The sequence below is a fragment of the Rattus rattus genome, chromosome 9 (assembly GCF_011064425.1).
Source record: "Rattus rattus isolate New Zealand chromosome 9, Rrattus_CSIRO_v1, whole genome shotgun sequence".
Lineage (NCBI taxonomy): Eukaryota > Metazoa > Chordata > Mammalia > Rodentia > Muridae > Rattus > Rattus rattus.
In genome coordinates, this window is record NC_046162.1 from 89814064 (window position 1) to 89829586 (window position 15523).

General features: G+C 44.5%; 1 protein-coding gene across 1 annotated transcript in view; it reads left to right on the forward strand.

Annotated features, from left to right (window-relative positions):
• The window catches only part of Myo1d (myosin ID), a 272879-nt gene that overhangs the window by 154376 nt on the left and 102980 nt on the right, over window positions 1–15523 (forward strand). The window contains exons 17-19 of the mRNA XM_032911997.1: window positions 5543–5766; window positions 12649–12793; window positions 13440–13544. Of these exons, the coding sequence (XP_032767888.1) occupies window positions 5543–5766; window positions 12649–12793; window positions 13440–13544 (474 nt within the window). The remainder of the gene's footprint in view (window positions 1–5542; window positions 5767–12648; window positions 12794–13439; window positions 13545–15523) is intronic.

Genomic DNA, 15523 nt, shown 5'->3' on the forward strand with positions numbered 1-15523 from the left:
TACCTCCTGTATCTTAGATTTCCCATAGGTCATCTTGAAATATTATTGGTTTATATATAATACTGAGGGGCTATGTTTTAGGAATTACACTAAAAACATAAATTATATCCACTAGATTCTTGATACGTACTTACATACATTCTTCTTCTTGATACATACTCCCCTGCCATTCTGATAAAAAAAAAAAGTGTTTTAAAATAGCATACTAGGCCTTTATTAATTGTGTTCCTCAATCAGATATTTTAGGAGGAGTGATATTTCTGTCTTTGAGCCTTGCTTTAAAACGGCTCCTAAAGAACAGCAGGATACATGTGACGTGAAAGGAGAGGAGGGAAGGAGTCAGGGAAGGAGCTGGGGACTTCAGTGGACGGTGGGCAGGAACGCAGTGTGATGCTCTGTGGATGCGAAGGTGCCATTGTGTGCTAACCAGGGAAACGGCTCTTAGAAGGAGCCAAATTGGATGGTCACAGTCTAAATTGGATTGAGTATGTGAGTATCTATGATAAATTCTGTGTTCTATGGTTTGCTCCAAGTTCAACTGGTACTTAGATGGTCTCTTATCCACTGCCATTCTTTAACAGGAAGACCCTGTCAAAGTATCTAAGGTGGGCAATTGGAATGTAGTATTGGAGAAAGGTCCTCTAAAAACTATCTCTAGGCCAGACAGTAGTAATGAACACCTTTAACCCCAGCACTTGGGAGGCAGAGGCAGGGGAATCTCTGAGTTCAAGATGACCCTGGTCTACAGAGTGAGTTCCAAGACAGCCAAAGCTATGCAGAGAAACCCTGTCTTGAAAAACAGAAACAAACAAACAAGAAACCTAAGTGTGGAAGTCTAGGAAGCTAAATTTTGAAGAATTCTTGTTATAGGAACCAAGAGAATGCCCACATCAGAGAGTACTAGAAAGGTATGAGATAGTGATTTGTACTAACCATAAGACAGAAAAGCCCAGTGTCCATCACAAGAATAAAAATAACAAAACAAACATGTGGGGGTCTGGGATGGAGAAAGGAAAGCCTCCTGTGAGACTCAAGCAAAGGCTCCTAGTTAACCTGTAATGACTGCCGAATGGTACTCCTAGGTGCCTGAGCACTGAGGAAGCATGAACCAAAGGAAAGATGCAGCATGCACCGATGCTGGAAGCCCCTGGGTAAATGTAGAGGTTGTGGTCATATCTCCTCTCTCTGCCCCCTGCCCCAAGCATCAGGGTAAAGGGTAAGCAGCGCCTTAGTGCTCATGACAGCAGACCAGAGGCAGGAGCAACCTTTGGAAGGGAGCAAGTGGTAATTCCCCAAAGAGGTGGAGAAATCCAAGTGTCTGCAAACAGCAGGAGCTGCCGTTCATCTCCCAGAGCTGAGGGAAGAGCCAGGTGCTTTGTCCATAGAGAAGCAAGATGGGCAACTGAGGAAAGAGACTAGCAAGAGCTGCATAAAGAGGAAACGGCTGCTAGGCTCCTTTCACCACCAAGAGGCTGGTGCCTCCCTCAGTCTCTTCCTCACAGATGCACCAAGTTTACTGTCTGAAATCCTGACTTGAGGACATCAGACTCAGAAGGTCAGGCACAGTACTGAATCCGAGGATGTTACACGGAGGAGCAGACACTGAAGAGTAAAGCACGCACCTCCCATGACTTTCCCTACTCAGAGAAACCTAGTAGCAAAGAGAAAGCATGTTGACATGTTTACATTCCAGAGTCCCTGACAAATGGCTGGTCCCCAGCAGTCTTATGCTGAGGGCAACTGAGATGCTGTGAAATAGGAACAATGTGCCTTTAATGGAATCTTCTACAAGCAAGGAAGAGCTCCTTCCTGAGTGACTGCTGCATCCTTGGCGTTGCCATAGCCGTGAGGCACAGCAGTGAACAAAGAGGAAGCGCTCTGGTCAGTAGAGCCTGGCTTGTAGAGAGGAAGCCTGAGCAGGGCCCCAGCAAGTCAGCGGCACAGTGTGTCAGAAAGTGCTGAGGGCTGAGAGAGAAGGAACTGAACATGGACGAGGGGAGTCGAGTACAGGAGAAGGAGAGTGGGGGCAAGTTGAACTCTTCAAGCCCAGAGTAAGAAAATCACCCATGTGGCATCTGGAAGATCATCCCAGGCCTGAAGACCTGAAGTGAGGGGCCCTGGCTAGTTTAGGGTACAGCAGGGAAGCTAGTGTGTCTGGGACAAGCCAGGAAGGAGAAGGGAAATAGGACATGAGAGTGTCCTATAGACTAGGAAGAGTATCAGGCAGGACGCTGGAGGAACATTTATTATGAGAAACATGAAGAGGCACATTTTGGGGCAGAGATGTGACATGCCCTGGCAAAATTTAAAGATCACATGACGCTGTGTGGAGGTTTGGCGCCTAAGTAGGTAGAGTGAACTCAGTACTGTCCTGTGCCCTGTGCCTGTGGGATGCTCCTGCTTCCCCTCCCTAAAAGGCTGCGGGCCCTTTCCTGTGGCTCTGTTCTCCATACTCCCTACCACTTAACTAGGACACATTCTCCAGTATCTGACTGCTCTTCTGATGAACCCGCCTAACTCCATCTTAAGATCAGTAGCCATTTTGTTACAAGGTCAAAATAAGTTGTCCATTTATATTTACTGTAAAGTTTAGTTTCACTATGCCTTGACCTATTTTCTGGAATTCTACACCCTAAACCCGGACCCCTGCCCTCAGGATATTCTGCCAAGTTCCTCCATGGCATTCCTTGGAAACCCCCTAGCCTTGCAGTTTGAACCCCACTTCTTCTGTGTTTGCAGCTGGCCTCCCAAATCCCATGTTTAGAGAGAAGCAGTCCCCTGACCAACTATATTGTGCACACATAATAAAACTTGCTATAAATTTGGCTAATTTGGGTGATGGTCTTTACTCTCTTTTGATGGGATTAACACTTCCTTCCTAGCTTTTCTTTTAATTTATGAAACAGGGTCTCATTATTAAAGTGCTCCTTTCTTAATTTTTGAGATGAAGTCTCACTGTATAACCTAGGCTGGCCTTGAACTCACTGTAACCAAGCATGACCTTGAATTTCTGATCCTCCTCTAAATCTCAGCTTATTAAAATGCTTTTAACTGGACATGCGGTGGGTCACATCTGTAATTTCAACACTTGGGAGACGGAAGCAAGATTCTGTGGAAGAGTCTCCGGTCTGAAAAGTGTCGATGGTTACGTGGTGGGCCTGTGAGACATTTGGTGACAGTTAACACTAAGAAGGTAAGGCAGGGGTTTAGAAGTTACACCTAGAGTTCTAAACTACGAGGAAAAGCAAACATACAAGGTAGTGGGAGAATAATCATACTCCCCTGTACAACAATAAGCCCATCGTATATGCCACACAGAATATAATGGATATGTTCAGGATATGGTATACATAATGAACACTGGAAAATGTTGTGACAGTTGCCGAAATGACAGCAGTGCGAGTGTTGGTGAGACAGGTAAATGCCCAGGTTTTGCAGAGTGAACAAAGTGTACGTGCATATTCTCTGCAGCTGGGACAACAGGTCCTAGAAAAACTGCTGACATAGTTTGTGGAAAATACGCATGCAGGATGGGAGGGAAGGCTCCCTCGGGTGCCAGGAAAGGGTCCGGTCTTTTAGGCTACGCATTTTTATATTATTCTTTCAACCAGCTAACACCTAGATAAGCCAACTACACAAACTGAATAAATGAAGTCTGTCCTTAAAAAGCACTTCCGGAATGCTTTTAAAGAATCCAACCAGCTTTAATAAAAAGCTTTACAAAATACTTCTTGGAAATTAAAAGATTGACTTTGTATATGGAGCGGGCACCAGAGAATCTCAATTTTCTCCCCGCTGAAAAGCAAAGCCACAAACAGTAGGAACTTGAAGTGTGTTTTGTCTAAGGAATTGAATCACACACTTCCACCCTCCAATTGTGTTCCCTTTGGTTTCTCAAGATACCAAAGAAGGGGCCTTTATTTTAGCACTCGGGTGGGGGCGTAGCACAGCCATCTGTACAGCACATTCGGCTACAGGAAGGAGCCGCTGAGACTAAAAAGGGTTCTGTTCAGTGCCACGTGAGAGCACGAGATGGTTTTCATTGCCTCATTGTCTTCTAGTACTGGTGATACGTGAACTCTAGATTCCCATCACACACATTGCTCACACACCACATTTCCCTTACATATCAAGGGTTTTCTTGACCCATCCGGCTCCCTTGATAACCTCCTCCCATGTGGTCTGCAAACACATCTGTGGGCCTGCTCATGCGGTGCTGCAGGCTGCGGAGGGAGAACCCATCCAGCACACAGTGAGCATTCAGCCTGCAGGAGGACAGCCTCGAAACAACTAAATGGAGGAGCTGGTGCAAACGTGTCCTAGGAGAACACATGTCTTAGGGAGCACAGATGGGGATTCAAGAGGAATTACAGGAAATCTGAGGGAGACTGGAGAACCCACACTGTGGGCTCTGAATTCACAGTCGAAACTGGAGGGAAACAACACAAGCAAACTAAGGACAGGACTGGGTGATTGAGGCACAGCCGTGAATAGCGAGGGACCTGGGGGTAGCAGTCAGCCACGAGAGTGGTTAGTCATCGGAGGTCACAAAGGCTCTGTAGCAGAAAAGAACAGAAAAGGGCGCATACTGGAAACAGTAGGGAAGAAAGCAAATTCAGTGATGGAGAGAATGAGTCAGAGAAGGGCCCTGAACCAGTCAAAGATTACATTAAAGTCAGCTTTGCCCAAAAGACTGTAAAATAGGAGCACCTGGACACAGGAGCTTGAAAATAAATGTAAATATCTCTGCTGTGATGCTTGGACAGATTTGGTGTTTATATATTGTCTAATTCTCAGTGCTGGTGCTCAGGAGAACTTAACATGTGATGGCTGATCTCCTCGGCCCTTTGCCCAGGAACATACTAAGTTCTCAGGACTGGATCTTGTGCCTAGGAAAAGCTGGAGCACAGGCTTCATGTAAATCCAGTTGCAAACCCCAAGTGGCATTCGGCCGAGCGCCGGTGTGTCATCTGTGCGAGGCTGCATTTCTGAAGCACTGAGGAGGATGCTTACGGCACTTGGCTCTGACTCATCTTACTTGACTTCAGCTTCCCTAAAATATTTATCCATCTACAGAGACTTGCATTTTGGTTTTCTTCATTTTGTGATAATAAAGTTAAAACAAAACTGCTTGAAATACCACACACACACTTCGCTGTAAAATTATGATTGGCTGGGGGTTGTGGGGGAAGGGACTACCGTGATTCCTTGCGCCATCTATTGGCAACAGATGGAATGGGCAGGCTTTGTCTCTGGTGGTGGTGGTTTTGTTGTCTGTCTGTCTGTCTGTTTGTTTGTTTGAGACAGGGTTTCTCTGGGTAGTTCTGGCTGTCCCAGAATCCACTCTCTAGACCAGGCTGACCTTGAACTTAGAGCTCTGCTTGCCTCTGGCACACAACGCCCCACCACCCCTGCACTGTCTTTGATTTTCACTCAAATCAGCTTCCCAGCTGAGCTGGTTAAGCAGAGGAACCATCTGTAATGCCGAAGTCACCTACTACTTAGCCAGCCATGTTTTCAGTTTCTTTTCTCTGTCACGAAGGTGTGGCGTGGCACCCTGGCCCGCATGCGGTACAAGAGGACCAAGGCAGCTCTGACAATAATCAGGTACTACCGGCGCTATAAAGTGAAGTCATACATCCATGAGGTAGCCAGGCGATTCCACGGGGTCAAGAACATGAGAGACTACGGGAAGCACGTGAAGTGGCCAACCCCACCCAAAGTCCTGCGGCGTTTTGAGGAGGCCCTGCAGTCGATTTTTAATAGGTAAGAACTTGTTGGCAAGTGCCACGTTTCCTATCCAGTGGCACACTCCCAACTCCTAGGCCACGGTAGCGGCTCAGCTCTCTGCTCTTATGATGTCTCCCTCTCCCTCTGTCTTATGTTTGAGCGATTTGTTTTCAAAGGGCATCTGCTTACCTCTCAAAGTAATGGAACTGTCAGCATGTTTTTCCTGTAGCACTTGACTGCATCACACCACAGCCTCCAAATGCCTGGATCTAAGCCACACGTAAGATAAACTACCAGCATGCTGTCCTCTTCCTGTCATTAGCAAAAAACATAAGTAGCTCTCTTAGAATCAACACGTACTTCAAACTAGCAAGTCACATTGATCCTGTCAGGGCAGCAGCTCTCATTCCAGCTATGCCTGAAACTCAGGAAGAGTTCCTGATGCCCTGATGCCCTGGGCCCACCAGAGAATCTGTTTGATGGATCTGAGCACAGGGCCAAGGCCTTTAACGGTTCCCAGGTGGCTTTAAAGTGTAGCCAAGGGAAAAACAACTATTTTAGGCCACGATTTTTTTTTTAAATAAATACCTATGAAAAATTGGACCTTTCCAACTGATTTTTTATGACCTGCCCTGAATCTGAGATTGTCTTTGCCTAAGTCCTTCCTCCTCTGATTTTTAGCTTTTTTGTTGACAGCATGTCCATGGCAGAGACAGTGGTCATGCAATGTCTTCAGGGAATTGGCCACAGTCCCCTGGAGAAACTAGAACCCACAGATTCTCAAGCCCCTAACAGAGTTCGTGCGTGCGTGCGTGCGTGCGTGCTTCTTTTCTTTTTTTATGGGGGGAGGGGGAACACATTCTCTTTATTACATAACTCTGGCTGTTCTGAAATTTTCTCTGTAGACAAGGCTGGCCTTGAATTCACAAAAATCCACCTGCTTCTGCTTCCCAAATGCTGGGATTAAAGGGATTAAAGGCATGTTCTACCATGCCTAGCCACCATTCTGTTCTCTTTTCTGGTTTATTTCTAATACATAATACAACATGAATATTTTGTATATGGTTGCTATTACTGCCCTATTGTTTAGGGGGTAATCAGAAGGAAAATCTCTACATGTGTTCAACAGAGTTCTAACCATTGTTGTTGTCCTAACTACACTAGCCATGTGCTGATGAAGTCTAGTGCTGTCTTAACTTAATCACTAGTGACATGAACCAAACTAGCAGCTCCCTAATGTAGTCATTTAATATAATTTCCTTTTAAAACTATTACTTGATATTCTGAGTATAGAACTACTTCAAATTGTATGCTGGATTGGACTTCATCTTCTTTACTACATTGATAGACTGTATGCAAAGATAGAGAAGTCACATGACAGAAAACTCATGAATATGCATCTCATTTGCACTTTATAAAAACTCTGAGATGCAGACCCGATGGTGCAAGCCCATGGCCCTAGCTGCTCAGGGCTGTAGTGGGAGCATCGCAAGGTCAAGGCCAACTTGGGTAACTTAGACCCTGCCTCAGAAGGTTAAAACAGGGGTTGGAGGGCTTGGTACACCGCTCAGTGGTAGAATACTTGCCTAGCACAAGGCCTAGATTCAGCAATTCAATAATTCAATCCATAAATCAACCCATAAAAGGGAGCCAACAAAAGAGATATATAAAATTAGTGAGAACACAAAAGCAGAACTTTGTCAACCCTTAGTTCTCAGATACAACGCTGGAAGTCTTAGCTTTCAATCTTGGCAAGCATTTTCATGAACAGATAAATTTGTATTAACACTATCTACTGCCTGGATATTTTGTATATTTCAAAAGTACTTAAGCTCTTTTTAAATTCATACTTATTTCTAAGTGAGAAATATGCTTATATATAAAGTTGAAATCCACCATACTATTCACTCCTTTCTTCTTTCGGCTGCCTATGCTTTTCTGAGTACAAGTGTGCACACACACACACACACACACATACACACAGAGAGTTAAAAAAAAAAAAAAGACAGCACCATAGAGGGATAGGGAATCCTGACCCCAGAACCCAGTTCATGTTTTGGCTCTCTCTGGACTGGCCGTGTAACTTTGAGTAAATTAGTTAACTTTCTGGTGTGTGTAGCAACACCTTATAAATTTCAGGCTAAGTTATAACTTGCTATATAACAAGGTTGACCTTTAACTTCTGATCCTCCTGCCTCCTCCCATTCTCGGGTGCTGGAATTAGGTGTGCATCATGACTTACGTGTTGCAGCCATAAACTGACAATAGCTCCTTAGCTAGAGGTAGGACCTCATGAGCCCTCCCTCATCCACGATGGAATTCTGACTAGCTTGGTCTTGTGCAGTCTGAGTTGCTGGGTGCAGTGGTCCTGTCATGTCCAGAAGACAGCATCTCACAACACTCCTCATCAGCCTTCAGCTCCTGCCTTCTTCCCTCTGCAGTGCTCCCTGGGCATGTGAGGAGGGATGATTCAGATGCCCCATTTAGGGCTGAGCACTGAAAGTCGCTTATTTCCATCCCTTGACCAGCTATAAGTATCTGCATAGCCACTACCCACTGCCAAAAGAAACTTTTCTGACTGAAGTTGAAAGCAGCAGTCCTATGGGTATAAATATAAAACTTCAGAAAGCAGTTTGACAACGTGACCATTTAAAAGGACAGTAATAGTAGGTTCCCCTCTAGGCTCTATTGCCTCCCCAGCCACAGGCTTTTGACAAAGTTTATAGCAGTGTATGGACATAATTCCCTCCTGTGGAGAATGCCTCAAATCTAATCAAGGTGGCTGGTTGCCTCACGTAACACTCACACCATTTGGGGTTAGGAGCGCATCTTGCCTGCAGTTCCTACTGTAGCAGGCAGGGCCCTACACTGGGTAAGACCACTGATGTCTTTTCTCCCCCGAGGTCTGCTTAGCACCGTCTAGCATTGTAAAAGCTAGCCATCGAGGAGGATGCTTCCCATCAAGCGCAAGTTCATGTCTCTATGTCCTACAACCAGTGTTTGTGGTATCTTCAGCCCACCAACTACTTATGGTGGACAGTCTTCAGAAATAGCCTGTGTGATTGGTGGGGGACTGGCTGGAACCTCCTTCACTGATAACTCATAGGAAGGTGTCCCATACTGAAATTTCCACTTAATTCATGTCTTCTGTGAATAGCATTTCTACACACATAGGGAACTTTCATTCAAACTCCCTTTTAAATGTATTTTATTGTATTTATTGTATTAAACTAGCTTACAAAGTCCTTGGTTTTGGTTAGCCCAGTCCACTTTCCATCCTCTACTTAAACCTGTAGTTCCCTGAGAGTCCCCTTTCCTGTCCCATATATTCTCCTACTCCCCTCCCCCCATTCATGCCTTCCCCACCGTAGTCATCCCTGGCTTCCTGACCTCTACAGGCATGCTGTGTTAACGGTTTGAATCTAAAAATGGAAAGCTAGGATCCAGATATGAATAAGAACATGGGTAGTTTGTCTTTCTGAGCCTGGGTTTTCTCAGTGTAATGTTTTCCAGTTCCATCCACTTTGCTACAACTTCAGAATTTCACTTTTCTCTATACTGGAAAAAAATTCATGTGTGTACACGTGTGGACACCACACTCCATTATCCATGCATTGCCAGGCACCTACATGGATCCCATCTCCTAGCTGCTCTTAGAAGTGGGTCCTGTGGGTGTGTGCTGGGAGTAGTCCAGCATGTGCATGTGGTAGCTCTATTTTAGAAAACTTCAACACTGATTTCCACAGTGGCTGTGCCAGTGTATACTCCTGTTTAATATTTGTGGTGACTGTAAATGATGGTGATTAAATTCAGATTGTACTCTGGTCTGAGCAGGATTCCTTTTAAATTCTAATGTTTTATTTTAAATCTAGAACTGATTAACTTGGATAAAATTAAATTTACTCATCCAACTAATTTTACTGAATACCTGGTGTTTTGCAGGCACTAACCAGGCTTCCAGGGACAGAGAAGATTGGGCAGACTAGGAAGGACAGTCCCACCTCCTCACCAAGGGGCATAGCTGATGAATACATAGTTGGAAATACTGTTTGCTCGCTTCGCGCTCTCTCTCTCTCTCTCTCTCTCTCTCTCTCTCTCTCTCTCTCTCTCTCTCTCTCTCTCTCTCTCTCTCTGAATGGATCTTGCCATCTATATTCATCTAGTCAGGCAAACTTTTCCTGTAAAGGGCCTACAGTATTTTAGGCGGCTGTGCAGGCTACAGGCTACATATGGTCTCTCACATATTCTTTGTTTTGTTAAACATGTAAAAATGTAAAAGATTCTTCCTAGCTCACAAGTGGTATAAAAACAGACCTTCAGCCAGATTTGAAACAGGCTGTAGTTTATGGACTCCTGGTCTTGAATGTTTTGTTCTGTATAATTCTATAAGATGCGTGTTAAAGAATTCCAGTGTTACTATGAGGTTTGTTTTTGTCTTCCTGGAATCTCCGTGTGTGTTAATTGTGCTATTTTGTTTTCTCTGCTTGCTTTTTGTTGTTGTTTCTCTGTTTGTTTTGAGACTAGGTCTCCCATTCAAACTCCATTATGTATCCAAGAATGACCTTGATCATCTGATCCTCCTGCCTCTGCCTCCCAAGTGCTGAACTGTGGCCATGTATTATCATGCCTGGCTCTTCCTAATCATGTTAAGATCATTCCTTTTCCTCACAATAACTTTTTGTGGCTGAGACTTTTTTGTGCTCCTTTTTGTCTGTTTCCTAACCTTGAGGTAGCTGGTCTTTAAGACTGCAACTGTTGTTGCCTAGCCAAACTGATGTATTGTAGCTTGTATGACCAGAATAAGAAGTCATGTGGCTCTTACCATGGCCGAACAGGCCAGCTGCCTGAAACCCAAATGTGCTTCTGTGCTAAAAGCCTGCATAGTCAGGTGTGAGCCTTGTCTTGGGCCACTGTGGTAAATAAAGCAGAGACAGGGCAGCCAGGCGCATGGGCAGGAAAGATCACAGTCGGAAGAAAATCTCTCCCACCAGCTATGTAATCTGAAGCTCCAGGGCCCGCTGGGACAATTGTTGAGCAAGCCACTTAGTGCTGTGGGGCTTGCTTGTCACCACTGTCCTTAACTTTGACCACTGTAGCTCTCCTAGCCTCTTTAGCCAAGACCTCCGAGCAGTCTGTGTTATACGGGCGCTGGTAAGCCATGAAAATTCAGAGGGGGGCTCACACTGTAGTGCTGAGCCTTTGTGATTTCTTTAGTGTTTGTGATCTGCTGTGGCTGACCCTGCCAGCCATGACTCATTATAGCTTTCACCTCCTGCTCTTGCTCCCGACCCCTGCCTCTCAAGTCTCAAGGGCTTCTGGGTCTTTCCATAAAACCTTTCCTGAGAGTTCATGTCTTTGTATGAACGCACTGGTCCACAATGAGCTGCCTCTCATTAGCACCTGCTTGTATCTGCCAGAAAGTCCTCACAGGCAGTACACCAGCATCCATCTCCTGTCCCCGTAGTGCCTAGGTTTTCTCTTATTCTTTCATTAGGTGGTTATTTCAGTGGAAATTTTTATATTAGATGAAACTTATTCTAGTGTTCCATAGGAACATAGTTTAGGAATCACTGACCTTGACTATTCATTCAATTAAAACAGTTCATTGCTCTTAGCCTCTGTGATTGGCACCACCTACCATAGCGGAACAAGAGAAGTACCATGCGAGACTAAGTTGCTGCTGGGAGCATGAGATTCCTTCTGCTGTTCTTCTCAACCAAGACTGTTCTTGCTTATGTTTACAGATGCTGATACCAAAAACAAACAAAAACCCTTGGAGTCACCCTTTAACTTCCTCTTTCCCAACAAGCCAATACCATTAAATACCAAGTAAATACCATTGTTCCTTTCATCAGAATGCATCTAGACTAACACTGATCTCTGCTTCCATCACCAGCTCCCTGGCCTGACTTACATTCCTCTGGTGTGTGTTTTAAATAAATAGCCTCCTAGTGGGTTTCCTGACGCTCGCCTTCAGCAATGATAGTGCTCCTAGGTCATCTAGTCTGTGCAGAAGCCTCCAGAGCTGTCTCACCTCATGCAGAGTAGACACCAGAGTCTTGATAATGCCCTCATGACTCTGGTCATTTAGCCGTAGCTCTCCCACTGACCTCTTCTCTTCCTTTCCCTACCCCATACTACTTCAGCATCTCAGGTTCCCAGGTTTCCCTCATAACTCACTGATCAGTCCCTGTCTCAGAACCCTTGCCTTACTGCAGCCCCTTCTAGGTATGCTCCTGATCAGCTGCCCATATGTCTGGCTTCCTCATGTATGACTCTACTCATTTATCCTTACCAGAGAACCCTCCCTAACCACCCGTGTAAACACCATCACTCCCATTTCTTCCTTGTTTCCCTACACAGGAGCTATTCATACCCATAACCCACCCGAATAGTTTTTGTCTGCTATTCTTAGAAGGTTCCTTGGGCTGTTTTGCTCATAACACTACTTCCCCTGTGTAGAAAAGGACCTGGACTTACATGGTGCCTAGGACATGGTTGGATGAATGATCACATTTGTGTGATGTGTTAATAAACACAGGTTGAGTACCCCATATTGAAGATACTCAGGACCAGAAGTGTGACTTTGAACTGTTCAGACCTTGGAATATTTACACAGATATTGCTGGTTATGCTGTACTCAGGAAGGTTTGGACTTCAGGGCTCTTAGGACGTCAGACTGTTTTGTGCCTAACTAGCATTGTAAAAGCCAGAAGCTGTGGAGTTCTAGTCACTTCAGAGCACACAAACAAAGAAGTTGTTACAAAATTGTTGTCTTCAGGAAACTCTATTTTAGCAACTTCTGTATAGGTTTTGTAATCACTTTGCCTTTTTTAACACAATATATAATAACTTCATGCTATTTAATGACAGTGAATGAATGTCTAAAGCCTATACATCTTGTTTATTTGCTTGTAGATGGAGAGCATCCCAACTCATCAAGACCATACCTGCATCAGACCTTCCCCAGGTCAGGGCAAAGGTTGCAGCCATGGAGATGTTGAAAGGTCAAAGGGCAGACCTTGGGCTCCAGAGGGCCTGGGAAGGCAACTATCTTGCTTCGGTAAGTCCAGAAGAATAGTCTGAATTCATGCAGCTCTGCAAAGAAAGAATGTTTCCCTAAGAATTTACAGAAAGGGGATGATGTTTAAGGCCTGGGTTCCAGCCTCAGCATTGTAAAGCAAAATTAATACCTTATAGAAAACTGGGTAATTTCTCTGAGGTGCTGAATTAAAAGATCCGTTGTTTGATGTCATCTTCTTTGAAGGGGGTTATAGCACATATATGAGCAGACTCTAAAACTTGGCCTTTGACCACTTCAACCTCTATTCAGCAGCCTCTCTACATAGTTCTGGCTGTCCTGGAATCACTGTGTAAACCAAACTAGTCTCAAAATCACAGAGATCCAGCTACCTCTGCCTCTGAGGGTTAGAATCAAAGGTGTGTGCCACAGCTCCCAGCTTCAGCAGCCATTTGTAATTATAAACTTTATATTTATTCTAAAAGCTCCACTTCCTCTTCTCTCTTACTGCCTAATTTAACATTTTTATAGGACCTTTGATAGATACTACCCTTTGCTAGTCTGATCTTGGCGGGAAGATAAAAGGATGCATGTGAAACCATAGGTATAGTTGTAACTCAGTACAGAGTGGTGGCCTTAGCACCTACAGTCTAAGAATTCTCCTCTTGCTGTTCCCTTGTTCCTTCAGAAGCCAGACACACCTCAGACCTCGGGCACTTTCGTCCCAGTTGCTAATGAGCTGAAACGCAAGGACAAATATATGAATGTTCTCTTTTCCTGTCATGTCCGAAAGGTAAGTAGCTCTTGAACCAGACTGTTCTGGAGGGAGAAGACAGAGGAAACACACATGTGGGGCTCAGTGAAAGCTAGCAGTGCTGACCAGCTGGGAGAGCCCAGTGAGCAGCCCATCTGGGCTACAGACATGTTGAAAAGCCTAACTTGACAATTCAGAATTATGATAATAAAGCCTCCCCGAGGGAAGAGGGTAGCATTGGATAACTTTTTTTTCATTCATGTTTTCTGAGACAGGGTTTATAAAGTCAAGGCTGGCCTCAGAATCACTATGGAGCCAAGAGCAGGCTTGAGCTCCTTCCTGGTCTCCTGCCTCTGCCTCTCCAGAGCTGTTTTCAGATGTGCACCACCTTGCCCAGCTTGGTCAGCATTCCATTTGTAAACAGCTCCAGTGCTACCTTAAGGTCAAGGAATTGTATTGTACTACATGTATGTTGTAGTACATGTATGTTGTACTACATGTATGTGCTTCACAGCAACTCCAGGTCGGCTCTTTATTGAGTGGTTAGTTATTGCCTTTACACAGGTGTCATTGCTGCTTTAAAAACTAGATTTGCGGGAGCTGGAGAGATGGCTCAGCAGTTCAAGAACCTGCGGCTCTTCCAGGGTATCTGAGTCTGATTCTTAGCACCGTGTCAGGCATTTGATGCCTCTGTCTTTATGGGCACCTGCGCTCCCAGACATACATGCATACACATAATTTAAAACAAGTATTTTTAAAATACAGACAGAAGGAATGAGCGTGATTATAAAAAAGAAGCTTATAAAGTAATCACAACACAATTCCATAGATTAATGAAATCCTGCATTGCTTAACAAAAGACACTGTTGTCATATAAAAAATTTCAGAAAGTTAGCAAAAACCTCAGAAAAAGCATTTTGTTTCAAATCTTAAGAAAAATATTTAGTTCCAGTATATGATTCAGATCAGAGTAATGAAATGTGGTTCTCCAGCTATAAATCTGGCAGATGCCAAAATGGTGGTATTCAAGAATGTTTCCAAGGATTTAGGGGAACACTGCTGCCTGGATTTAAGATAGTTTGGGTGGGCAATTTGGAAGATCTACCAAGATTTTAAATATCCATACTTATCTACATCAAGACTCTACAACTCAGATTTTCTTACAAATATATTTGTACAGATGTACATATAAGTTTGTAGCGGTACTCAACAAAAGCTTGTTTAGTAACTTGTGAAAGTACACATTAAGACTGTAGTCTAGCTGTTTTAAATGAATAGAGAAAGAATACAAGTGGGAAGGGGAAAAGACAAGAAGAATCAAATGATGGCTTTTAAGGTAGTGAGTTTCAGCAAGGAAGAGACAAAGATCCCTGAAACATACAAGAAAAAGTACAGTGAGCTGGGGCGTAGCAGTGGCAGAAGACTAGCGTGTGCAAGGCTCCATTCCATCCTCACACCAAAGAAAAGGGAAGAGAGTGACCGACCCCTTTGTTAGACAGCCATTGTCTCAGAGGAGCTGTGACAGAGCCCAGTGGATTCCCTCACTGAAAACACAGCTGAGAGCAGCCCTCCAGAGGAGAAGTAGAGAAGACAAGCAGAAGAGAGGAGAAGGCTGTGTGGAAAGAATCCTTCGATCTTTCGAGGGTTTGGTGTAGACATCAAGTACATACTGCTCAGACATGTACAGAAGGAGACCACTCTAGACTAGGCAAGGACCACCATCCCCAAAGGAGAGGGGACACGTGTTGGCGCTCAGTTAGGTTGCCCAGTGCCAAGCTGGAGACCTGAGAAGGGCTAGGTAGGGCCCTGTCAAGGATCTGCAGCAGTATAGGAAGAATTAGCCCTTCCTGTCCTCCAGAACAAACCTTAAAAGCACTTCCGGAAAGGATCAGTCTCTAAGTGGCCTAAGCTCATAAGAGAAAGCTCAAAAAAGTTTCTAGAAACATAGAAATATCCAGCACTAAGAGGTAAAAGTCAGAATGCATGCATCCAGTCAGCAAGCTTACAAACAACACATT